Source organism: Bombus pyrosoma, linkage group LG1, assembly GCF_014825855.1.
Source record: "Bombus pyrosoma isolate SC7728 linkage group LG1, ASM1482585v1, whole genome shotgun sequence".
Taxonomy (NCBI): Eukaryota; Metazoa; Arthropoda; class Insecta; order Hymenoptera; family Apidae; genus Bombus; species Bombus pyrosoma.
Window position 1 is genome coordinate 5,435,404 of NC_057770.1, and position 26,005 is coordinate 5,461,408.

Sequence of the window (26,005 nt, forward strand, 5' to 3'; positions counted from 1 at the left end):
GCTTTGCCAAGCTGTGATCAGTAGTGCAGGAGCAAGTATCGGGAGAAGTTGGTGGGTGTCGAGTTTTTGGAACATCTTGCCTTGCCGTTTAAAAGACGAGTGGCTGGTACGCCAGGGAAGATATTCACTACCGTGCTTTCGCGTATACGTGCCCGAAAAATGTAATATGGCGATGGTCGCGTCGAACATGAGCGGCCACATACAAAAGCAGCTCACCAGAAGTCTCGAGCGAATCCTGGAGGAAGCACACTTGAGCGGTGAACTGAAGCTTAGCGGACGAAAACTTAAGGACTTTCCAAAAGTTGGGAAAACGGGTTCTAGCAAGTATAATCTTCAGGATACGGTTATTGCCGGTGAGTTTTTTTCAGCATTATGCTCTATCGTCAATTTTCCTTTCTTTATTGAAACTGACGTTTGCACGAAGAGAAATATAAACCCAAAAATAAAATGTACGCTCTATGGAAAGATACTACAAAAATTTTCGAAGCGAATTGCTTCTACTATGTTGTAGAAACTAAAACAAAATTTGTTTCCCAATGTTGTTCTGGTTTGTAACAACTAGAAAGAAGATGAAGACATATTAGTAAATGTTCTGCGTCTGATTCGATAAAAGTTTTACATTCTGCCAGAGTTAACCTCGAACTCTCGTGTTTATATCATACTCTGGCACGTATGTGTCGCCGAACGTTACCCTGCTAACGCATACAATTTCCACATTACAATTGGATGTTCTATTCAACTGCAGTGCTTTATGTATCATTTTTCATTCGTTATTTCTCAGAAAACAGGCTTGAAACAATTTAATCCTACATATTAGCCTGGAAAGAGAAAACAGAAGAACGCGCATAGACAGCGTCTTTTGGGGAACGATATAGTAGTCTTTTCATAATTCTCTAGTCTAATGACTAACGTGAAATACTTAAGTGTTACATAATACAAACGCATCTGTATTTACGGTGCAATGCACCGTGATTACGATTTCGTAGCGTTGATATCATCGTTTTAATCTTCGACCGATAAAAGAAGCATGTGTACAAGTTAGAAACACGAAAAAGGGGCGAGGTATCTGCATATTCATTTATTCAGGTAAATTCATTTCATCTTATTTGCTGAAGAGACACATGTAGCTTTATCTAATATAAATGCATCACTGCGGTAGGTTATGATTTATATCAAACGTCGTTTTTGGACGCCGACTGCTTCTGTGAATGACAAGTTCCCATAAATTCTGATATTTCTCTTAGAAAACAACCGATTAAAAAAATGCATCGTACGAGATTGTGCATAAGTAAAAAGTTCGCGATGAGACGTTATCGCGACACACCCGATGTTTCCTGTTACCGCGATAATCGTGCATTCGATATTCATTGATATCACCGGCACACCACGAGAAATTACGTGCGCAGAAGCATAAGAGTATATACTCCAACTTTTCAGACTATCGATATTGTTGTTAACGACCAAGGATCGTGAGTTTCGCGTTGCCTGGAGGAAACTTTTGCAAATATAGAAATCGATCGATCCCCCTGACCCCGATTCGATTCTAAATATGACTCGCGACGTAAATCGGAAGATAACATTAATCGTCGCTAGGAATGTCTGCGTTTAACCGTGATAATGTTTCTACGACCGATACAGGTATTCGGCGTGGAAAAAGTATGCGACGTAGAGATATCCTTATCAACTAGAATTACACCTTTCGAGGGTAAGTCAACTTCATCATATCGTTCGTCGTACACGTATATTACGCTCCACGACAATGGCAACAAATAGAAAGTATATATAGAAATATGTATATGCAATCACGCGAGACGATCGCGAATCAACGACGATAAAGATTACAAAATTCACCAACTTGCAAGAAAATTAAATTCGACGTGGATTTCAGTCGTTCATTTACTTTTCGCATATACTATCTGATATAAATGTATTTCATTTCCATCGATGTAGCATCGACCTAAATTATTTCTTGGCGACAGTCAACAGAGTAATGTTCGTTTACGAAATTCCTTCGGCTGAAAAATTGGTTCTCTAAGAAAAGCGGTCTCATTAGTTTCCAAACCCATTGGGATGCAAACGATGAGTTTCACAAAAAGAAAATTCGCCTGGCGTCACTGATGCGTGTTTTAATCAAGACCGCGTCGTGATTATTCTGCTGTTGCGAAGGAACAAATGATAATCGTGGCGCCTCGTCGTTGCACGGGCTTTGCCAGTAGCACCGAGCGGGGCTTATCGGTTTTCGATGGTAATTTTTCACCGAACGAAGGGAACGAGGCAATTTCGTTCGGTGTTCTTTGATGCTCGAGGGACGATCGTCCAATGGAAGGGAACTTTCATACCCGTTACAGTTTCACCGGGATATTATCGAACCGAGCGGCTCGTGTCGAGGCCGTCTTACGACGAGATATTCCGTACGATGACAGAAGGGGACGTAACTTCATTAAGGACCCCAGGTCAGTTCGTGTCGCGACGAGGGATTCGATGAACCGTGTCCTACGTTGTTCGAATCTATGTCAGCCATTGCTAAAACTAATATAAGTGCATCCGACGGCAAGGAAAATTACGCACAGCCTCCGGCTATATGTTACAACGATTTCTAGCGCGGAGTATCACAAACGGTAGGCCCTGCGGTCCCCATTCACCGGAGAAACCCGTGGGTTTGATATGTCGCCGGCTATCGAAGGAAAAGCCGATCCATTGTCCGTGGCGCATACGCGAACCAGTAAAAGCAAACACGGCACACGCTGCACACGGTGCTCCGCTCTAGGAGAAAAGAGCAAAAGGAAACGAGTTGGATGCGCGAACAGACAGCCATAGAGAGAGCCAGCAAGGTGATTACTACTTCGAACAAATTGTTTCCTCGCGGTCGATTCAACATCGACTCCGTTAATGACTTTACTTGCCGCGTAATCATGGATTCCGGCGTGTTCAGCTTCGTTGAGACGAAACGGCGAAAACACGGAAACCGGTTGTCGTATCAACGACGAGACGAGGCGGATAGGCAAATAGAGAGATCGCGATACAGTCTCACTGCGGAAAAAGCTTCTTATCGATTATGTCACGGTGCACTGCGCGCTTTCTTCGAGGAATAGAAAAGGAAGAAAAAGGGCGGGATCCTTTTTTTTTATTCCTGCGAACCCTTGCCTCTCTGTTCGACATTCCAATGCGTTAACTCAACCGTATACTCTCCGAGTCGGCGCTACTTCGCGTGTGGGTACTTTCGAAATAATACTCCCCGAGATATTCGCCGCGTTTCGCATCGTCGATTTCTTAACCCTAACCGTAAGAACCCGAACGGAGCTGCAACGCGCACGTAACATGCAATTACATCTAATTATTTTTCATCGTCCTGGACGCGTATCTCTCGGCCGATGATTTTCAGGGAGAGCAGGTGCTCGAATGGATGGAGGCGCACCGTGATTAACGAAAAGAAAGGGAGGAATTCGGATAACTGCATCGATCGAATGGTGGCACGATTATTGCTTGTCTTTCTCTTACCTGGGTTCTTACCGTTTCTCTTCTCTGTTCCCCGTTTTGTGCCGAGCCGCTCGTCTCTCTTCGAGCGCGCTCGAGTTCGCGACAGGTGTCTCTCGGCGAGAACCGGTCTAGCGAATCGAAAGCGTTTTCTTCTCGAATCGCTCGAGGCTAATTCAGTCTCGGAGACGTCACGATGACTCGAGACAGAGATTTCGATTGATTCGTTGCAACCAGCACTTCAAAGAGGGACGAGGCACTAGTTCCTTCCTCTTTGTCAAACGTATTTCTGGCCCGGTCTTTCTCGATGGAAGGACAGCAGGGTGCGGAGTGGCGTCTTTACAGGAGCAAAGAATGATGCGCGCGCTGTATGCAGACAAGCACGTTACGAAAGAGAAAGAGAGAGAGAGAGAGAAAGAAAGAGGGAAAAGGAGCAGCCACCATGGTTATGGAAGAGTCCCATACGATGGGCCGGTCCGAGCTAAAGATAGAGACGCACCGCAGCTGCAGAGGCAGGGGTGCCAACAGGTCGATACTCCATAACGCGTTACATCGTTTGCATCGCCATATAGCATCGGGGTGCTCGGTTATCTCGCGCTCTTGTCTCTTTGCCAAAGGAGCACTCCTCGAAGATGAAGTCTCTTGAGTTCTCGCCAACCATCTAAGGGCGGAGAAGTCGCTTCGTTCCCCGTCCCTTTTCGTCGAACCACTACCTAACAGTAGCACTACTGGCGAACGATCACCGGAGAACGACTATTTCGCAACCGGAGCTTTCCGAGAATGGGCTGGCACGCGTCTCAAGAGGACCTCGAAACTTTAGATCTACGGTTCACGCAGCGAACAGTAGTAAGGACAAAGTGCTGCCAGCGTTTTCTTTCAAACAAGTCGAGTACGCGTTCCGAGCACACGCGCTTCAAGTGCTCGAACGCATAATGTTCGCGCGTTTCGACGTTGCACACGACTTTATTCGTTTATCAAAAGCGCGGCAAACATCTACTTGGCGCTTGATGAATGTCGAACGCGAACGAGAGCGCCGACGGTCTTTTGGCAAACGCGAAACACGCTTAATACGTGTTTGCACGCGGTATATCTATTGAAACTCTGAAACTAACGATATTTGGATCCACGTTTATCGAGGCTGTCTTGTGCGTTTCAACGAGTACTACACGCTGCTGAAGTTTGAACTCAACTTCCAAGTACTGTGTAGAAGGAGCGTGTCGGCACATTACACGCCCGCGCCAGTACTCACACCTATCGATGATATCGCGCACGTTTCGAGACTACGCGATGAATGTTTCCGATACCGGGTGTCTCGTATCTCGTGTGCCCCCGAGATACGCCCTGTTTGTCTTTCGCCCGAGTGCCAGCACGCTCTTAATAAATACCGCAAACTACTGCTTCCTGGTTCGTCGTTCTTCCGCGAGCCAACGAGCGGCGACATTTTTCAACGCTCGTCGAATACCGTTTAAACGGGCAAATCGATGTGTGTCACGGCTAGGCAATAGCTTTCGCGTTAACTTTCGAGCAACGGTTCGTCGTTAAAAGACACATTAATTAAACACCTTGAGTTAGAAGCTGGCTCGCTAATTAGCGCTGACGAACGTGGTTCGCGGGTATAGAAGAAAGGGGCGGACGAAAGTAGTCGCGCGTGAAACCGCCGCTAGTCAAGAGCGGTAGCAGTGTCTTTGAAAACCCGGCGTTTTCAGCGGCGCTTTGCCCATTTTGCGACCCGTTGCTAATATGCACCGGCTTACGGTATATCTACGGTATATGCACCGATCTCGCGCGTATCGCGCGTACGAGCCAACGCGGTGGTTTCGCTGCCGAGTTATAATTAGCAGTATCGCAGGGCCGTCCTAGCGTACTTGCGAACCCACTCCGTATTTTTAATCAATTACAGTAGTACCTTGTTACTTGACTGTCGTTATCCGCGCCGTTTCTTAAAAGAATCTCCGTAAAACCGACGTTTAGACTTTAAAACTTTGGTATTTGGAGTCGAGTATTGGACATTAATATCTCTTTCTATGTTTCTATTTAGTTTACGCAACGAAGCGATTTTTATTATAAAAGACAGTGGTACGAGCTTTCGTTTTTAATCGAAACGTGTAAATTGTTACCCGACTCCGCGTTACAACACGATTCTCCATCCCGTTCTACACGCGTTGAAATTCGAGAGAGATATTCACGGTCATGACCTCTGCAACTGTGCGATCGGGTTGCCGCCGTTGCGTTTCGCGTTCCGTGAGTTCTCGAACTGGGTCAACCCTGAAACGGGTCGAAATTCGCTGATAAGCGCGAAATATCAGTAGTAGTAGCAGCCCTCGCCAGCGTGGATTACGAAAGATAATCGGCGTCGAGACGAGCACCGACGAGTGCCCTGCAAACTTTCACGATACAAGGGTGAAGCGATATTAGAAAATGCCCGCGAACTGCTAGTATATACCGCTGAAGAGCTCGCTGTATCGGGTAACTCGAGTGAAAGATGTTTGCCGTACCGTGTTTGCCCGATCCCTGCATCCGTGATTTCTAAACACGAGTGCACATCCGACTCAAAGCTGCTTTAAAAAACCGGGTCACAATCGTTTATCTCTTCGCTCTTTAAAATACAAAGACGGCCTCGTTTGCCTCGTGGATTCTCTAGAATTTTAAACTATCCGGGAATCCTCGTCTCGACGTTGGGAAGAGACGGAAGCGTTTCCTGGCCTGGTGCAACAACCGCAAACGCGGTAAAACGCTTAAGTCCGTTTCGATGAGAAAGGAAGATAGGCGGGTCGATCGACCGGCCGCCGACTTAACTTGGCGTGGTTGTGTCTAGTCGTGTTTTGTCCGTCGATAAATTCTAGCCGCATTGCGGATAAGAGGAAACCCTTCTCCCTCGATCTTTTGCCAGGAAGCGTGACGAACGAAACCGTTGCGTTTAGGCAAAATTTTTGTACGGACCACGATTCGGTACGAAGAACACGTACCTTCTTGGAAAGCAATTCGTCGCGGCGCAGGTATCGATAGTCGAGACAGGTAGAAGAAAGGGACGGTCGCTAATTATCGTTCTAGGTAATCTTGTTTGTCAGTCCATACACGCTTCTTACGTGGCACGGGTTGAAATGAAACAGTATGAAATACTGTTATGGTTATGGTTCGGACTCTGTTGTATTGCTCGGGCTAACGTTATAGATGGCTAATGAATGTAATCATGTTATTCTTGGGTCGTCGTACGATAAGCTGCCGTCCGAAGCTTCAGTACAAGATGATCCGACGAGGTCGAGGCGTCGAATCTCTTCTTCGACGTAGAGGGTCGATATCGATCGGATCGAGCAATGCGTCGATACGACATCGTTCGACGCGATACGCAATTTGTCTCGTGGCTCGGCGTTAATTTTTTAACGAGAATGACGGTACGATTATTGAACGAGGCGTGTAAACGCGGTTTGTAGCGAAATCCACCTCCAGTCGAGCGATTTAATGAAAATGACACGGTTCGTCTGTTTGAAATTTTTCTTCCGTGCCACTTCTATTCGCGAGTGTCCTACATTCCGACTCGCTCCTTTATTTCGCATTGCACCATCCTTCGTGAAAACGCGCGAATTTCTGCAGCGGAATCGCGTCGCGTCGCGTTGCGTCGCGTCGCGCTTTGCAAACGATCGTCGGAACAGCATTTTATATTTTTTTCATGAAAGACGCGACAACGTTTACGCGGTTCTCTTCTCGCGACACTTTATATCTGCGCCAGACGACTGGAATTTTTTTACTTCCCGCGCTTTGTTCGCGAGACGATTTTCCACCGTTGAACGAGCGAGTAAATCTCGCGCACGGCTTTGTTTGCATATCACGAGTTTTTTGCCGGCTCTCTGGCCGCCAACGTGACAAGAGACTGTCTCTTTTCTCTTTAAACCCGAATCTTTGAACCGGCTCTGTACGATCGCTTTTTATACCTGTCGCACAGCCTTGAATCCCTCGACGCAACCCTAATCCATCCCTGCTCCTCTCCCGAATTTTTCCTTACCGGTCTATTCGCTCGCTCGCGGCACGGCAAACCGCGAGAGTTTGTCTGTCATTCACCAACTGCTTTAATCTCTTTGATTTTGCTAATGCATCGGTTTTTCATCGCTTTCGCAGCCTTTCGCTCCGCTGGCGGGCAAAAGGTGGAGAACAGATAGGGTGGCGTTCGTTACCGATTCCACTAATGCCAACCATCGGCTCTAAACTCGCGGTAACCCGAAAACTACCGTTCCAAAGATCAAAGCTACTTTTTTCTATCGTTTCGACCACAAACGCGCTGCTTTCGGCTATTCGTAGAATTCGCTTCTTCAAATAACGCGCGAACTCTGTTCGCTTTTCCTCATTTCCATTGGGAAGAACCTCGAGGAAAGTCGATGCCCGTAGCTAAGAACACTTCGGTTCCCATTAAGTCGTTTCATTCCCGATGAGCTGGTCGTTAAAATGTATTCAAGGGTAAACAGCGTGACGTTTACGACATACAATCAGGCCATCGAACAAAGACGAGTGGGTAGATTCGACCGATTACTCAACGCTCCAAAATGCACGCTGGTATGCGCTTTACAAAATATTTTCGAAACGGATTATCTTATGGGATGAGGTTGTCGGTGGACTCGAAACGCGAATGCGTATCGAAGATCGAAACGATAAAGCGCGATAGACCTCTGGCTATAGAAGAGCGTACCTTTCTCTGGTTCCGGGCAAGCGGCGCACGGAGCTGGGGAATCGCGGGCGTGGATAATTAGTAGGTCGTCACGCGATTAAGGCTAACCGAATCTGTATCCATGCTGCATCGTCCGTGGCTTCAATTAGGAGATACCGGGTTCAGAGCCGGCCGAATAATTCGCGTGGAAACAAATCTACAAGGCTGGCGTTTCTCCTCGATCTCGTTATCCGAGGTTAAATTAACCGACTCGTCGTTAACGAGCAGTCCCGAACGCCGCTTGTTTTGCTCCGAGTCATCAGAGAGACTTAAACCTTGGCCCTTTGCTCGAACGTTTCATCGCGATCGTGGCGATATTTAACGTCGCTGATACGTCGACAACGGAGAAAGTGCCGTTGATTTATCAGCGATGACATCGAACAAAGGATACGTCGACGAGAGTGCGTCCTTCGGTTTAGTCTCTGGGGGGATAACGACGTACCTGCGTGGAGGGTTTTGTTTTGTGGTTACGCAGCATGGTTACGAACAAAGGGACTTGCGGTACGATCGAACCGGGCCCTTTCCAGTCATCGCGAACAACCGTAGATTTTTCGAACGCTTTCGGTTTCCGTGCCACCGCATTGCCGTCTACGGATAATCGCGAAACGTTCGCAGCCTAAGTTTAGCGTTTTCAACCAACGGCTCGTGATCGCAAACGTGAAACAGCCTCGAATCGTTGATAAAGATATCGCGTTCTCTCGACACGATAGAAAGACGGCAAACTGCCATCCGATAGCAGCGAGAGGTCATTGAAAAAAAATGCTCCGTTCGAGCGAAACGTTGGTCGTACCGGTGGTAACGCGATATTTCGACGCGTTATCGAGCGTGGTCTTGTTACACCCCGTGCAGCTTTCGACTAGTTTTCCCTGTGTTCCAGGTCGTTCTCGGTTCTTTTCATCTCGGGTATTAGTTTTTAGGTCAAGGATGGCGGAGTCGGTGCAACCTGAAAACTCGGTTCGCGCTCGTTGCTCTGAAAACGGTAAAAGAGGTTGGGTAAACGAGAAAAGGAACGAGGAGAAACCCACGAGAAGAGCGAAGGTTTTCGTAGGCAGCGAGAAAGAAAGCGAACGTTGCTTTAGGGGCGATGCTGCTGCTGTTGCTGCTCTTCCACGATGCTGCAATAATTGAAGCGCCGTCGTTGCCGATGAAGAAAGGGAAGCAAACTCTCGTTTCGACGAGCGAAAGAAGTTTTTTACGCCCTCGTGAAAGCGCGCAACGACGAATCTATTGTTCGCGCTCCCGCCTTGAATTGCACGCATAGAAAAATGTTAAATTAACGCGCCTGATATTTGCTCTCGTCGTTCTCTCGCTTCTCCGCCTATGCGTATATAAATAAATAAATATCAGTAGGAATAGATGGGAAGAGGCGCGTATTCCGTTCGCGCAGCATGATTCGTCGCATACGGCTCGTTTTAGCGTACACGCGTGTACACGAAGGCGTGCACGCGTACCGGCACGCTCGAACACGTAGCATACACAATGCGACGCACTGTTCGGCACGCATTGCCTGCCACGGTCAGACGGCAGGAGTATGGAAACCGGCTGCGCGATACTACCTTCTTTATTTTACCTTCTCTCTCTCGGATCTTTCCCCACGTCCGAGTATAATTCATGCAACGTCGAATCACCAACTACCAGATGCTCGACGGACTCGTCCTACTAGTTTAAATGCAAAAGTTCGGTCCTCGCAACGTGGGACCTTGTGTCGCGCCGTGGCGACCGACCATCAAAAGTTCATCTAAATTCTATGAGACTTCTCGAGATAGCGCATTGGTTACTGCCACCGACTGACCGATCGGACAATAAATTTCGAGCGATCGATCGATTCACGTCTATCGATGTTTCACCTGTGTTCCATCGAGTGTGCACAAAGTTGTTCGGTTCCGTTCGCTTTGAGTTTGATCGAGTATGCGAGTCGTGTTCGCACTCACGTCCTCGTCGCCGGAAGTGGCGTGTCGGTCTCTTACAAAAGCAACGGAGGCATACGTCCTTTCTCGCCTGCTTCCTTCGTGGCTTCTCCACTCTTTTCTCTTTTCGCTTTTGACGCGATCTCTTCAGCAACGACGATGGTTCAAGGGCGAAGCGAGCACCGAGCGTTCCCAGTCTATGCACGACTTCGCGACCAGAATTTCCTCCCTTTCCCTTCGCTCTTGGTGTTCCTCTTCGTCCTTCTCTTGCCTTTATCTCTTCTGTCTGATGTCCTCGACGTGACACGTCGGGAATTACGCTGGAAAGCAATTACCTGGCGCAAGCTGCGATCGACAACTCTCGAATCGATCGATCGAACGCGCTATCTCTCGAATCGTCGCGAAGAAGCAATGGCACGTTGTGCGTTGAGCGTTAATCACGCTTTTACGTACAATTGATCGTTAAGCGCGTTACCGTTTAATAATGTATCTGGAGTGGAATTAAATCGGTTTCGAGCCCTCGGACCATGTGGCTCGTTAGCGAACTTCTAACGTCGTTACCGATCATTGGTTCGCGAGAAGTTCGCCTCGCCTCGAATGATTTTATTTTCCAGCAGAAAAGCTCGGAAAGAGGGTAGCATGCCGTTCATGGGACACCTTGCGCTCTTCGTACAGCCAACCCCCTGGACGATATCTGCTATGGGGGCGTTATCGATCCGGCAACCCTCTGTTTCCACGGTTTCACGGCAGCCCTTATGCTAGCTCTTATAACCCCATATACTCCGAGAAGGATAACTTAACGTCGTTAGAGTATTTTCTCCTGCGTTTTATCCGCGTCTCTTCCCACGAACATGCTAGCCTGTCGTACGCCGACCATATTGGCCTTCGTGTATATTATATTGTCGATCTCTCGCCGAATAGCGAAAGAATCGTTCAAGGTTGCCATTACCGAACGATTTACTATTTTCTCTGCGTCTCCAGCTGTTCCGCAGTTTAATTAACGCACGAGGCAATTTTTGCCTATGGTCGTTGACCCTGTGTTTTGTATCGGCGATAGGAGCCGGCGTTTCGTGACGCGGCACGCCCAAGCAACGCCGCCACTCGCTCTCCGCTCTCGTAAATTTATGTAAAACGTACAATGATTACGGTGGTTTTGAGCCAGGAAGGCAAAAATTCTTAAAGCATTGAACGTTTCGCGAGCAGTTATCTCGTTCGTGACACGCGAAAGTTTTTCGCTCCGATAACATGTTTGAACGATTAATCAAGGCTGCGATTTCGGAATTTTTATCTTTGCAATTACTAAGTTAATCAACCATACATAGCGTTCTTAAGTATTTTAATCGTTTAAAAAAAATGTATTAATCTATAAAAATGCGATAGCTCTAATTGCACGAAGATAAGAGCTCCATTTTTCCCTAGGAAAATTATTTTTATCATCGGTCGTCAGCATCTCTCGTCTAAGCACGCGGACTATCGTAGAAATTACTTGGCGGACGCTTTCTACTCGATCGTTACGTCGCATATACGTCCAACCCTTTACGATTGCGTGAACCGTCTTTCCGGCGTTATTGTCTTGTGCGTATGCATAAGCAAGCGAGTCGTGCGATAAAAATGCAAACACTTCGATCGCTGGGACTTCATATTCCGCCGCGACGGTGTCGTATTATTAGCAGGTCGGAAGAGGCAGACTTGGCAGCCTGGTTAAACGCCGCTTATCCGCGTAATTGTTTTTATCGTAAAAACAAGCAACGTGGACAACAGGGCCACGCCCATCCGTTGGCGAATGACAGTCTAGCAACTTTGTACAGCGTCACGCAAATCTATGTGCGTGGTATCGATCCCTGGGTTGGCCGGACCTCGACCTTGGCCCTTGGAATCGCCTGGTGCATCGACCCCTTCGTGAAACACCCTATATGTGCCACAGTTGCGAACTTCCCTATTACGACTTCTATAGCAATTAACGTTCGATGAATCGTTCGCGCTCGTTACGAAGCCGGTTATCGAGGATTCGTTTAGAAATTGATTTCTTATCAAACGTTAGGCGAGAACGGTTTCTGTCATTCCTCGTGCAAGGTAAATAGAATCGCGTGGACGACGCTCTGCTAAAAATTGTTTAGTTTCATTGGCAGAGAGTTATGGCGATGGCACAGAGACAGAATAGGGGTTTGCTATTTTCGTCTGCATCGCACCAACACCAACGGGCCGACGCCCTTGCTCGACGATTATGCGATCGACCGTGCACCAATGGTTCCAGGCTTTGCTTTTCACCCCATGGACTCGTACCCATTACGGTCGTGGGCGTGCACGAGGGAAACGCGGCTGTTCCTCGATAAGTAATAAGTCGTCGCGCAATAAGACTTGCAAATCGTTCAAATGAGAAGATAACGAACCGAGTATTTGCAGAGAACTGGGGTATCCTGTTGACGATCGATTGGCAATTTCCGTTCCGATCGCGTAAACTGGATAGCCGAAATCAAATTTCCGAGAAAGCGGAATGAAATTTCCTCGAATTAACGTTTCAGCTCTCGCGCTCGGGCCACTTTCGACACCACGGCTGAGGACCGTGGTTCGTGTCGAGGATTCGGGAGAGTTATCAGATGCCGGTAGTGCCGTCGGACGCTATGAAGCGTCCGATCGATAGCCAGAGGGTTTGAAAAGCTAGCGCGAAGGAAAATGACGAGTCGAACCGTTGGCTAACCAACTCCCGGAGGAAACGGAGGCACACACACAGGCCGTGGTTATTGATCAGAAAGGAGGCTCGAAGCCAACAGCAGCAGCTGAGCCACCCTTATCCTTTTCCTACGTTTCGAGACTGTACACGCACGTGACCGTCGCACCCCATTCATAAGAACCCCCCACGAACCCAAGCATCACCCTAACCGGAGCACAGCTGTTGCTACGGGGAATCCTGACGATGTTTCTCAATTAAACAGGCCTCTTCAAGAAGTATTATGTTTTCCCTGTAGCGAACATTATTCGGAAGGCGTTACGCGACTAATATATCGTTGTTTCGTTCCTGTTACAGATCTCTCGAAGAACCGTTTCGCCGAATTGCCGGAAGAAGTGACGGAATTTCTGTTCCTCGAAAAGCTGCATCTCTACCACAATGCGATAAGAATAATACCGGAGACCGTGGTGATGCTACAGTCCCTCAACTACCTCGATCTTAGGTCGGTAAGGACAGGAAGTCACGAGGCCTCTGATTCTCCGTGATGCGGGCTTAGAATTAACGAGCGGAGATGTTTTTGTTCGCAGTCGCAATCAATTGACGTCTCTACCTCGGGAGATATGCAGGCTACCGCTGCAAACGTTATTGGTCGCTCACAACAGGCTGGCGTCTCTGCCGGACGAATTGGGCAGAATGTCGGCGTTGGCGGAGCTCGACGCCGGTTGCAACGAAATCACGAACCTGCCCCCACGAATGGGTGATCTTGCGCGACTTAGGTCCTTAGATTTGAGGAGCAACATGATCGTGCACCTGCCTATAGGTAGGTAGCGCCTGTTTATGGATGCTTCCGCCGGCGTCACGTCGCAGATAGGAGCTTTGTCGAATTATCCGAGGGAACCGGGGGCTAAGGTCCCTTTAATGCGCGCGTCAAAACTCTTCCCTTCTATCGATTTCCTACTCGCCATGTCTCATCTTGTTTCATCCGATGCAATTGACGATCGTGAAATCGAACGTTCTGCGCAGAACTGACGTACCTGAGACTCGTAAAGCTGGATATCAGTGGCAATCGAATATCCGTGCTGCCAAACGAGATGAGAAAAATGAAGAGCCTGGTCGACTTCCGGCTGTCCGATAATCCTTTGACCTCGCCGCCTGCCTCGGTGAGCATAAGCTTCTGAATCAAACGAGATGGAGCCGTCTAATTATAGATCGGCCAATTATCCAGTCGACTATTTTCGTTTGTTTTCGCAGCTATGCATTCGCGGGCGAACGCACATCTTCAAATATTTGGAGAGACAGGCGGCGAAACACGAGAGAGCCAGAGGCGGCCGCGCGAGAAGGACACCGTTGGATGTTAGAGGTCACGCGACTCTAGACACGAGAACTCACAGGCGGCACAACGTCGACAGTGGCTACAGCACCAGCGACGGCGTCGACAAACGCTGGTCTCAAGAAATTCACAGCGCGGTTAGTTTCCTCGTCCTTCTTCTCACCCTCTTCCTATTTCTACGGTTCTTCTTCTTCGCCTGGCTCTATAACAAGTTTTTCGGCTACGAAACTTTGTAAATCCCGCTGTAGATAACAACCTGGATTCAGCGTAGAAACCTTCCCGAAACATACACACAGTCCTGTACTCTGACTGGTCCAAACATGTAGAAAGAACGCAAACAATAAACTTTGAAACGCACGCAAGCACGTATACACGGTCGACGATTTCTCGTAGTACCTCCTGCTGGACACCTTTTTGCGCGCAGGTGCATGATGGCGAGATTCGAGGACTGTGGCGTCAAGAATGCTCGCCCCTTTCCATCACGTTGCCGCACGAGACGGGAGTGAATGGATCCTGCAGCGGAACCTCGACTCCTAGTACCATCTCGCCTGGTGAGCACACGTCTCTCGAGGATGAGCTCGGCAAGGTAGGTTTCGAACCGCTTTCGTCAGTCGCTTCCGTGCGGTATCCTGTTTGACCAAGCTTTTCTAATGGGTTTAGGCTTACTCCAAGTGTGAGCGCGTATGATACAACGTCTATATTTAGCGAGTGAATAGAATTCGCGCGCCCCTTGAAAATGATATCTGTGTTGTCAAGCTGCGCTTGGCCGTCGTTCAAGCCTCGTTGAATGACCTTAACCCATTGAAAGAACTCGCCGTCAGCGTCGCTCGCGATTAACGCGCGTAGCATCCAAGGTGGCGCGCTAGGAATGCGCTCACCTTACCTTCTCAAATCTCTCTACTTAGATTTATCTCCTTTTTCTCTCTTTCTCTCTCTCTCTCTCTCTCTCTCTCTCCACGAAACCGTATTTACAGGCCATGATACTGCACGATCAGTTGGAAAAGAGAAAACTGGAGAGGAGCACCTCGGAGAATGGAGCCGATGTCAGAAGACCGATGACCTCTGGCCTCTACCACGCGTCGATTACGCCACCCGGGTAAGCGAGCTGTTAATAAGCCAATCACCGTTCCTGCCACTGTGCATCACGTGGTTGCGTAGTGATTTTTACCGGTTAATAGACGAGCTGAAGCATCAGATGTCTTCCCGCGTCTTTTTTAGTCCCCTCGAATCCGCTCATCTGAATCAAGCGGTGCCAGTCTCAACGAACACGCAATCCGTGCAACCGCTGCAAACGTCGATCTCGAACCCTACTACCTCTTTAATGAACGGAGATGAGAAAAGGCCGCTGAATCACATTCAAACTTACAGGTATGCGTTTGTATCTTCTAATAGATGTCAAGAAGCAACGGCACACGATGATATCGCGTGATGAATTTTTAGGGAGTATAAAGAGGCGTTGAGACAACAAAGGGCAAACGAGGGACCTAGCGTGTACAGGCCACGGGAACAAGTCACTCCGCCAGACAACGAATCGCAGAGCAACGAGACAGACTTGGCTAGCAATAAAGACGCACTTGGTATGGTCGGTAAACAGATCTTCAACGAGGAAAACGCGACCAAGAGACCAGTACAGAAGGTAACTCCGTCACGCATCAACTATCAGAACACGCCAATTATCAACGGTAGCAATAACGAATACAACAATAAGAACGGAAAGTACCTCGAGCAGCCGTATAAGAAGCCTAATTCGCCAATTAAAACATCTTCGAGCATTTTATCTTCCAACACCAGTCCGGGACACACTCCTAGGCTAGTCAAAACAGCTGTTGGTTACGTAGAAGGTAAAAAAACATTGAACAAAAGCAATGAGACAAATAGATAAACGACTGGAGTCACGCACGATTAAATGGAATATGGATAACGTCTGCTAGGTAACAAAAGTCCCAGCAGAAACGGTGGAAGTCCAAAGTCTCCCCGATCGGTTACGTGGAACAGCAACGTGCCGGAGAAGTATTCGTTCACCATGAGAAGGGAGTTTGAACGTGCCAAGGAAGAAGCTGACTTGATCGAGCAGCTCCGAAACGTGAGTATCGGAAAGGATCGATTTTCACGCGTTAATCATTTGTTGTAGGAAACAAGTGGATAATGTTTGAGTTTCCTTTTAGCATATTGAAACGCGGTTGAAGATGGCCCTACCGGAAGATCTTGCACCGGCGTTAACAGACGGAGTTGTACTCTGTCACTTGGCAAATCACGTAAGACCTCGGTCGGTTGCCAGTATCCACGTTCCTTCGCCAGCTGTGGTAAGACTTCACGGGCTGTCTAATCGACGCGACGATTTTCAGATTATCAAAGAGTAACGATTGTATCGTAATTTGCAGCCCAAGTTGACAATGGCAAGATGCAGGCGTAACGTCGACAATTTTCTCGAGGCGTGTCGAAAGATAGGCGTCGATGAGGTAAGCTACTCACTCGATATCTCTTATTAAACAACTTCTCGAGAATTCTCGCGCTTTATCTCTCGCTAATGGTCTCGCGGCATGTATAACGCACGTTAAACCACTGTATGCTTCTACGTGGAACAAAATCATTTTTTGTTTCCCCCTTTTGTTACCTAACGATTTTTTTCCGTGACGATTGTACTCGACACGCCCTGCAAACACGTTTGTGTCTCATTATCGTGAAAGCACGGCCGACGTGTTACAAGAGAAACGGTTCGAGCGCAAAATCGAAAGAAATATAGGCATCCGTACTATCGTCGATCGAACGCCTCTTGGCAAGGTCGTAACTAACGCTTCGACAACAGCCGGTACGTTTGTCCATGATATTTCCAACAACTACTAGTCAGTCCCCGATTTTCATTCAGTCACGAGGGTATACGATTCGTCCTTTTTTCAAAATCTTTCTCGTTCCACAAATCGGAAAAGCACAAAAATACGAAAAAAAATGCAAGATTTGGAAGAAGGAAGTGGAGAGAAACCAAGAAAGAAGCTTTAGTTGCATGTGCCTAGACTCGTATTCGCTTTTGTGTCGCTCGTCGCTTCATCGGAAAACGCTTTGAACGCGTCTCGTCCTAGTATCTTCACTTCTCGACGTTCTTATACGATTTAACGACAACCACGATACCACTTCGACTGGCATAAATTCCGAACTATGCCCGCGCTCTTCGACAATCTTCCAAACTAGCTATTCGCATTTGTATCTTTTTGAGATAGGAACCAGAATTGGGTACGTTCGTCGAAGCAACGATACGATGAAACGATACCCAAGTCTGGCATTGCTCACTTTCTCGATGAAGCACCTAAATCGAACGATTTTCGTGCAATGCTCGTCCGAAAGAGGCAAGTTTTCGCAAAAGGTTCGAATCGTTGATTTCGAGGAAGGTGTCGCTTCGAAGAAGTAAGAGTGATAAGTGGACAGGGTTCTGTATCAAAACGAGAACGTTCAGAACGACCAGCGACGTAGTAGAGACTGGGACTGAGTAGTATCGTTGTTGGTGTTGCAGGAGGTGTTAATGGACGCGGACGCAATCATGGACGTGGGTTACATGGACGCGTACGGGCTGGAGGCTCTGGCGCGTCTCGTCTCCGCTCTTCTCCTTTTCCGTGACGAAGGAGAGAACGATACCGAAGAATCGGCCGCAGGTTCATCCCATACGATTCAGGATCGCGTTCTATCCGCGATGCTTTTTGCCACATTCCTATCCACCTTCGTTCTGCTCTATCTCTTTCCCATTCCTGATTAAACGCAAAACAAAAAGAAAGAAAACGAAAAGAGAAAAAGAAAAAGAGCGACCAAGACGAGAACGCCAGAGTGCAAAACGATGGAACGAACGACGCTCGCAAGAGAAAAGCACAATCGAAGATTACTCTGGGATTACTCCGATATATCGACACGCGACGCGACTTGGTTCGGTGCAGCGACTCGGGAAACACACGGTTTCTTATAGTTTTCTGGTTAACGTTCTGTCGGTAATTTTTCGGTTCGTTCGCCGAGCCGTCGAGTCGCTCGATCGAGTTACTGCACGACACTCTTCTATCCACTTCTTCTACCCTAATTAGTACTCATAGAGCGGCATGATATTTTTCTAATTTTATTTCCTTTATCCTTCGTTTGCTTCGTCGGGCGAAGAACGGGGTCGAGTGTCGCGCACAGTTATCACACCCCTTCCGACATCGATCTTAATTGCGAGTTTATTTTAAGCACGATACATACGATACCCGATAGAAACGTATCGAAAGCTATTTACCGTTGCCAGAAATGTCTCGTTACCCCAATTCGACGTAGTTTCGCCACTTCTAATTTTCCTTCTCGTTTTTCATCGCCTTCGTTTTAAACGAAACGCTACCGAATCGAGACACTCGAAACTTTTTATCCGCGTAGAGACGTTTAATCAGTGTGCGCGATCGATCGTCGGTCTAATTAAGAAGCAACTGAGCGCTTTGGCTTGTATATTGGATTTAATTTACATCGACTACGTGACAGCTGTAGCTTGGACAAGGTTGTTCGTTTGTTTGCCTTCGTCGTTGTGGCTCGAGAGAGACGCTTAAAACTTTCGACGAAATAGTATTCGGTAGCCCCTTAAGTATCGAAAGGCAGCTTGATCGTACATTTAGTCCGCCTAGTTGTAGAAGCGGCTACGTAGTGCGCAAGTTAGTTAACCGTTTCTGTTTTGGTATAAGACCTTTGACGGCGACTCGAGCGAAGAACGTCGTTCTCGAGTTCTGATCGTCGAACGCGAACATCTTACGATGGAAGAGAACGTAAAAAAAAAGAAAAGAAAAGAAAAAATCAAAGAGCGCAATCAAAGCTGTTGGACGCTCGCATATCAAATGGAATCGCCTGTATGTACCTTGTATGTATGTACCTTGAACAGACGAATCGTTCGTTGGAATGGCTGGATCATGACGACCGATGAGATTTATCGTCGAGCAGGATCTGTTGAGAAAATAGTATTTTGCTACGCGAAGGAACGGTGTTCGAAGCGGCGTGTTAGTGTCCAATACTCGTTCGAGAAATCTTCCATCGGTGTCGATAGCTTCGGGCTCGAAATAATTTCTCTCGATGACGGAGTCAACGAATCAAAGGAAAACAGAGAAATAAGCGAATCGAATTCTGCCAACTGGTATTGCGGCATCGTGTGGAACCCGTGACGTGTCTAGAATCACGTCAGGACGGCAAAGTTCAAAGAGAAGAAAGACGAAGGAACTTTCGTGTATACCTCGGATGGTAGTATTTTTTTAACGTTCGACCAATACAAATCGCCTACGGCTCTTTCAGGATTGATGGGTCTGTGATAGGTAGCCTTCGAGTACTACAGGATTCGCAACAAGGTGCTAGAAATCTCTTTAAGTTCAAAGATTTCCTATTTTGGTACGTAGGTTTAACGCACACATTCAAACTCGAAAGGAATTTCTCATTCGATCATTGTTTTATCGTTTACGAGTTACGGGCAGTATCGCGTCCCTCCCCAACGAGATCGCGGCAACGATCAATTTTCTTTCTCTTTCTCTTCGTCTCGACCGAGGCAAGAAAACATGGCTTTTCGTTGAGGGAGGGACGTAGCAAACGAGAGCACTTACACCTCACCGACCAAGCAATTCGGTCGTAGACCTAAGATAATCTCCATATTTTCATATAAACGCGTTTAACGTAACAAGAAAACAAAAGTATCGTAGCGGACGTACAATACGTATATCGTCTAGAATATACACGCGTCTAACTTATTCTACATATATTCGTACGATAAGTATTATATTGTGTACGTTAAGGAATTTGAGGAGGAGCGGGTCGCTTAGATCGAGTCTTCGGATCGCCGGAGGTCTTTGCTTCCGGTTGTCGCTCCACAGACGCGTCGAATCGAATACATTGCAGTAGATTAGTGCCAAACGCGTCAGACACTCGAACCGTGTAGTACGCGTCGCGCGACTCTGTTTCTCCCAGATGCTTTTATATCGCTGCTAGTACGTCGAATAAAACGGTACGAATGAACACGTGCTCTCAAACACGTATCGAGGATTATCCGATCGAGAACGCACAAAGGAATTTTTACGAGAAATCAATCGTTTCTACTACGGTCTAATACGACGGTCTATTTACAAGTCGAGACGTAAAAATTTGTTTTTCATCTTCTTCTTTTTAGATATAACGCGTTGGCTCTTCTTGTATGGAATTTCTTCATTTCGAATTGACCGTAGGTCGCGTGTGTTCGTCAGATGTTTCTATGACACGACGAACGAACACGCGAGTTGCTAATTTTTGCAATTATGTCAGCATACAGTCGTTGATGAGAGCGCAAGGCGAGCTGCATCTTCCAGAATACCGCGTTACTTTGATCGTTAAGTTTTATTTCGTTTCAATTCGGACAGCTAGCATCGGTCGGCGGTAGAACGTTTACGAATTTCTAGTCTCTGGTATTACGTACTTCTAATCGTTTGTTAAGTTCATCTCCGGTTCTAGTCAGCTCGACTTGTTCTTTTTTTTTTTTTTTATTTTAATCTCCGTTTCCATCTAAGTTATACGCAACAAGTCTCGTACTCACTGGGTGACTTAACGTTTAATTCGTTACTTAATTTTCTTCGTTCCTGCTGTCTCTTCCACTACTAATCTTCCGATCGATTTCGTTGTCGTTCGTAGACTGTTTGGGCGTTAATTGTCCGTGAGGCTCGCTAAAAAAAATTCCGAGATGCATCCAAAGATCTTATCGCTCGAAAATAGGAATCGTTTCGACGAAGCTAGCTTAAAGAAGAGTCGCGACGATATCATCGAGTTGAACGGCGACGATCTCATCAGTATTATATATTTTTTGCTTTTTTTGTAACGATCGGACAGGACGTAATTACATCGAATTAATCGCAACCGTAAGACTGTTTATTTCACTTTAATTTACCGTTTATTCTGTACGACGTCTTCTGCGCTCCGCCGCAGTGGTTTTCTTCTTTTACGATTAGTTGTCGCTTTCACAAGAGGCTGCGTCCTTCTATCTGCTCGCAAATGGACGCAAGTAGAAAAGACGAGCGACAAGGAGACCGAACACAAGATCATTCCGTTGCATTAGCTTGTATAATTGTATAATTTATGTAAAGAACAGAGAGAAAGAATAAGAGAGCGTATATATACATATATAGATAAATTATATTATATTATATTATATTATATTATATTATATTATATATATTATTATTATTATATTATATTATATCATACTGTATTGTATGGACACAGATATATGGTACGTTGATACTATTTTTCTCTTTGGTCGTTTTTTGTTTCTCAAATTGTACTACGTAAGCTAATTCGTCGCAAATTATGAGCTTAGATCACGATCGCTCTTTAAAACTCGGTGCTTCATTTTTTATCTTGTTGTTTTTTAAGCTTAAGCTTTTTTGTACGATTATCGGAAAGGGAAGAAGGCCTCTCTTATCATTTAATTCATGTTCCTTCGAACGATCGCGTCCATCCATCGAGTCGAACGCTTGAACGATCCCTTCGTGCTCGTTGAACGATATACAGCATGATCGATAGACGGTACGCGTTCGTTTTCTCTAACTCTCTCTGTCTGTCTCTCTCTCTCTCTCTCTACTTTTCCACTTTTGTACGATTGAATCTGATTGAACTGCCGGCACGTTCGTCCAACGATTTCACGATCACAGCGATACAAGGACAATCGTCGAAACGACCATTGCTCGTGTCTTCTCTACTTCTCTGACTCTACTCGCACAATGGGGCATAGTCGGGCGATAACGACGATCACTCCTCGCCGCGTGAACGGTGAACGTGGGCGGCGTGTCTCGTGTTTCATTTCTATGCAACACGCGCTAAGAAAAGGCGGTTACATTGCCGCAGCGAAATCCAGTCGATTCGAACAAATATTACCTTCTGCTTATCGGTTGAAATTTTTACACGACTCTGGACTTGGCACGATTCTCCATTCGAATAATCTGTATAGCGTGAAAGTGAATGAAACGCGCGCACTCGTGCGAGCTCGATCGGTTGGATGGGCTGGAACAACCGAGCACGAGTCGCGCGTCTCTATGCCTCCCAGTGTCGCATAGTTCGCGTTCCGGAGAACAATCGTTGGGAAACTTTTTGTCTCGCCACTCGAACAACAGTGCTACTAACAATACTCGGTTTTACTTTCGAGAGACGTACTCTGTAACACCGATTGTACGACTATCATAACGATTGTAATACTATTTCCACTGATAATAAAATATTCTTTTGGTATAATCGCTCGAGCATGATGACGAACGGTCGTCACCTGAACTACTATCCCCAGACGCGACGATTTCATGCCGGTTCTCGATAGACTTGGATTAACGAACAACGCACGCGTGCTTGTCATTTTCAGAATCTCGTGTGCTGTGCTAGCGACGTCCTGGAAGGAGGTCGAGGTGTGGTTCGCGTGGCTGTCACGGTCTCGGAATTGCTCAGGTTCCATCAGTCACGGTCCCCGTTGCAGACCACGTCATCGTCGAACGTGCCGAACCACGTATCCGCTTAGCGCCAAACTATATAAAGTCGATATGGCGAGGAAAAAAAAAAGAAAGATCGTCAACCGCAGCGGGAACGGACTGGCGGCCACGTTTTCCAACCTACCGCACGTATATCAAGGAAGGATGGACCCAGCAGCAACAGCAACAGCAGCATCGTGCTGCGTTTCTATATACTCGAGGCACGCGATTTCATAGCGCGTACAAAACCGAAGAAAACGCCGCCGCGCTTCTTGGTCCAACTTCTCGATCGAACAATAATGCCATAGGGGACCGATAATCTCCAGACTTTTATACTCGTATTGTACGTGTCAGGTAATCGCGTGTCTGGTCGCGACCCAGCGACTTTTTCCAAATCAAAAGAAGAAATGCAATGACGCGGCTATTGGACGAAACTGGTAGACTGCGATTAATCATGACACTCGATTATAGCTGTACTATGAAACTTTTATATGTGAAAGACAAGACAAGTATCTTTGTACCAGAGAACGAAAAAGTAGCAGGAAACTAGGACATAAAATCGTAGTGGAGTTTTACACGAATAATAGGCTACGACGCGCGAATGCAACATTCATACGAAGAGTTAGTAAATATCGGAGACACTTTTTTCGGGCTCGATTTTCCGAAGCCACGAAGCAATGAAAAAAGTTCCTAGGCGCGTGTAACTAATGCGCTTCGTATTTCGTACTTATCATACGTTAGTGTCAGCCCAAGCATTATCCAGATCGAGACGATTGTTTTTCAACGATTAACAGAAGAATATCGCAGTTGCGCGAACTTTTTTCGTTGTTCCACCGTTCAGGTTCACTCCCAATAAAATGTCTCCTATATCTATTAACAGAGTTTGTATATCCGTGCTTTCTAAATAGCTGGTAATTACGAGGCATTTCGATATCGTAACGTGGAACAATGGTCGATCAATCGAATCAAAGCGCACGAGGAACGATAACGCGATTTTCTACTCGATCGAAACGAACCCGTCGATACTCTATCGATATTCGAATTATTCTGCAATTAATCCAAGTATATATATACATATATATATACACACACTTGCAACAGAGGATGAATTCGCGTAGCTTAGAACGGAGTTAAACCGACAGAAATTTACGCGAATCGTCTCGATCCGAGAGATTCGATATATTTTTATTTATCCAGCGATACTCGGTTCGTTTGTTCCGCGACACATTAACGATTTCGTTCACCACCTAACGGAATACTAGAAAGCTGGGCTTTTGGTCATGCTCTTTAGTCTCGAAACGATACATATGCGATCTACCGCGGATTAAGTAGGTTTCTGCACGAGCGGTAAGTTAGTTAGGGCGTTTTCAATACCATCGGCGATCGATAACGAGCTCGGTCGGCTGATCGAGATAGATTGTCGGCAACGAGTACTAAACAGGTCGTTGGTATATTAAATATAATTGGTTCGTTTCTGTAAATTAAGGCCTAGGTGTTCACGGCAACGTGTAGCGTAAGCGTTGCAACCTTCTTTTATCTAGTGCGAGGCACTTAACCGTTTCTTTCCCTTTTCCTTTTTTATATATCTCCGGCGCGTATTCGATATCGAGCTGTCTTTATCGTCGAAGTAACGATTTCGAGTACTGCCACGATTTGATAACAATTCCCGAAACGATAAAACCCCATTAGGTGCTAAGCGTAATATCGTTAGCTGTAATTTCCTATATCGTCGCAAGGTTCGTTCAGAATCTTCTTTTTTTTCTTTTTTTTTTTTTTATTTCGTTTTATTTAGGAATGATCGCGTAAGAGGAATACGAAGGATCTCATGCGTCGTGATCGGTGAGGAGTCAAGCGATTACGCCCCGGTGTCTCGTCGAGATGTTTCAATGCTCGTTAACGTTCCCGAACTCATCGGCGAGACATCTACCGTGAAAGATTGTACCGTGTATTCGTATTTATTGTGCCAAAGATATACCCTACGTTATATACGTTAATTTTTCTCTCTATTTCTCATCGAGGACGAATCTCTGCAGGAAAGAAACGACGTTTCCGAAATAACTTCGAAGAACGAAGAACGCTACCAAAACGTCGAAGATCCTTCGACGAGGTACGTTGGATGTACACGATGCGTGGTCGAAACGACCACGACGATCGCGCGCCGCTCTGTCTGTCTGATCGAGCGTCCGTATCTCCTGCGTCAACTTGCAAGTGGAATTAGACGCGATTCGCTCTCGTCCATACGAAAGTACGTACGTCGATCGCAGCTGCGTCACCGTACCGAACTTTCTACTAATCTTCTTTCGATTTTCCCCTCTTTCTCTTACCTCTTCTCGCTCTTTAGCCCGATTTCACCCTTACGTTTAATTCGTTCGATCAGCACCTCTCGTTTATAGGTATATGCGAATTCGTCATCATCGCTGCGGAATTGTATCGTTCGCTGAAACGGCGTTTTGCGTTTCTCGGAAACGAACGCGCCGCCATGACGCGACTGGCCATCGTTTGGGACGTCTCGATCGACCAGGCCATATCGCCAACAGTATTACCGATCATCCCACCGATAGAAAACTCCTCCAAACGTGTTTTACAAAAAACCTCCCGCCGTTGTGATTATCGCGTTCACCGAGTCGATCGATTCGTACCAAACGTTTGCCCTGCGATTGATACCTAAATACACCGCACGTAATATATTTAAAGATTAACGGATACAGTGTATAAAAAATAAATCGAAAAAAAGTCTACGTATGTCCAACTGTCGGTGTTTCTTCCCTTCCTGGAAAATCCGCTCCTTTCGCCTCCGTTAACCACCGAAACTGACGGCGAACGTGAGAAACCTCCGAGGATTTTTAGTAACAGCCACTCGATCTGGATCGGTCGTGTTGCGTTCAGGGCTCGAAGAGGGATTCGAGCGAACCTAAGACAAGAGAAAGACGATCTCCGATGCGACTCGTAGGTCGTTCGACGCGGTAAACGACGTGGGTGGATCGCGGTAGGCGGAGCTGAAAGCTCGAGAAAACTCCATTTTGTTCGAGAAGGGCGGTCTCGGTGTTCCACCTTCCCCTCTACCAGGTGGTACCACCTTGGGACACGATCGACCTCCTCGAGGTGGAGGGAACTCGAACGCGAACATTGCCGAACAGGAGTTCGCGATACGCGTGTGCTCGGTGCTGGCCGGTTCTGCTTTCTCGTGTTCGCTCGTCGCGTGGCTGCGTAGAACCGCGCGCCCGACATTCTCACCTGTTCCCCTCCATTAACTGTCACCTGTCAACTTTGATTCCTTCAACGACCGGACGAACGACCATCGATCGTCCTTGAGGCAAGAGATTCGTGGAACTGGTGATCGTCGATCGTAACTCTTCGCGATAGCACGCGGATTCTATCCAGAAATCGAACGTTCGAACGCGAACAAGTGACGTTTCGTTGGATCGTTCGTCGACGCTCGTACGCACGCTTTCTCGGCGAGTTTAATCGCGAGATCGA

General features: G+C 46.8%; 1 protein-coding gene across 2 annotated transcripts; it reads left to right on the forward strand.

The window, feature by feature from the left end:
• On the forward strand, window positions 1-25,266 carry LOC122573723 (leucine-rich repeat and calponin homology domain-containing protein). Of its 2 annotated transcripts, none has more exons than XM_043740616.1 (13): window positions 1-353; window positions 13,103-13,247; window positions 13,333-13,565; window positions 13,769-13,905; window positions 13,997-14,212; window positions 14,500-14,661; window positions 15,050-15,171; window positions 15,294-15,443; window positions 15,516-15,916; window positions 16,007-16,158; window positions 16,241-16,378; window positions 16,457-16,534; window positions 17,581-22,304. In XM_043740616.1, exons 1-13 carry the CDS (start codon window positions 167-169, stop codon window positions 17,818-17,820), a joined length of 2,361 nt encoding a protein of 786 aa, XP_043596551.1. In that variant the 5' UTR covers window positions 1-166; the 3' UTR covers window positions 17,821-22,304. The 2 variants fall into 2 exon arrangements, with proteins under 2 accessions (XP_043596551.1, XP_043596461.1); XM_043740526.1 differs by lacking the exon at window positions 17,581-22,304 and adding an exon at window positions 22,426-25,266 and having other exon boundaries at window positions 23-353.
• The last annotated feature ends 739 nt before the right edge of the window (window positions 25,267-26,005 follow it).

Excerpts from the sequence above, each read along its gene's own strand:
- LOC122573723 (XM_043740616.1), top strand. The coding sequence starts at position 167 with ATGGCGATGGTCGCGTCGAACATGAGCGGCCACATACAAAAGCAGCTC. Across the intron at positions 13,566-13,768 it reads GATCGTGCACCTGCCTATAG|AACTGACGTACCTGAGACTC; the intron begins GTAGGTAGCGCC and ends CGTTCTGCGCAG. Across the intron at positions 16,535-17,580 it reads GAAAGATAGGCGTCGATGAG|GAGGTGTTAATGGACGCGGA; the intron begins GTAAGCTACTCA and ends TTGGTGTTGCAG.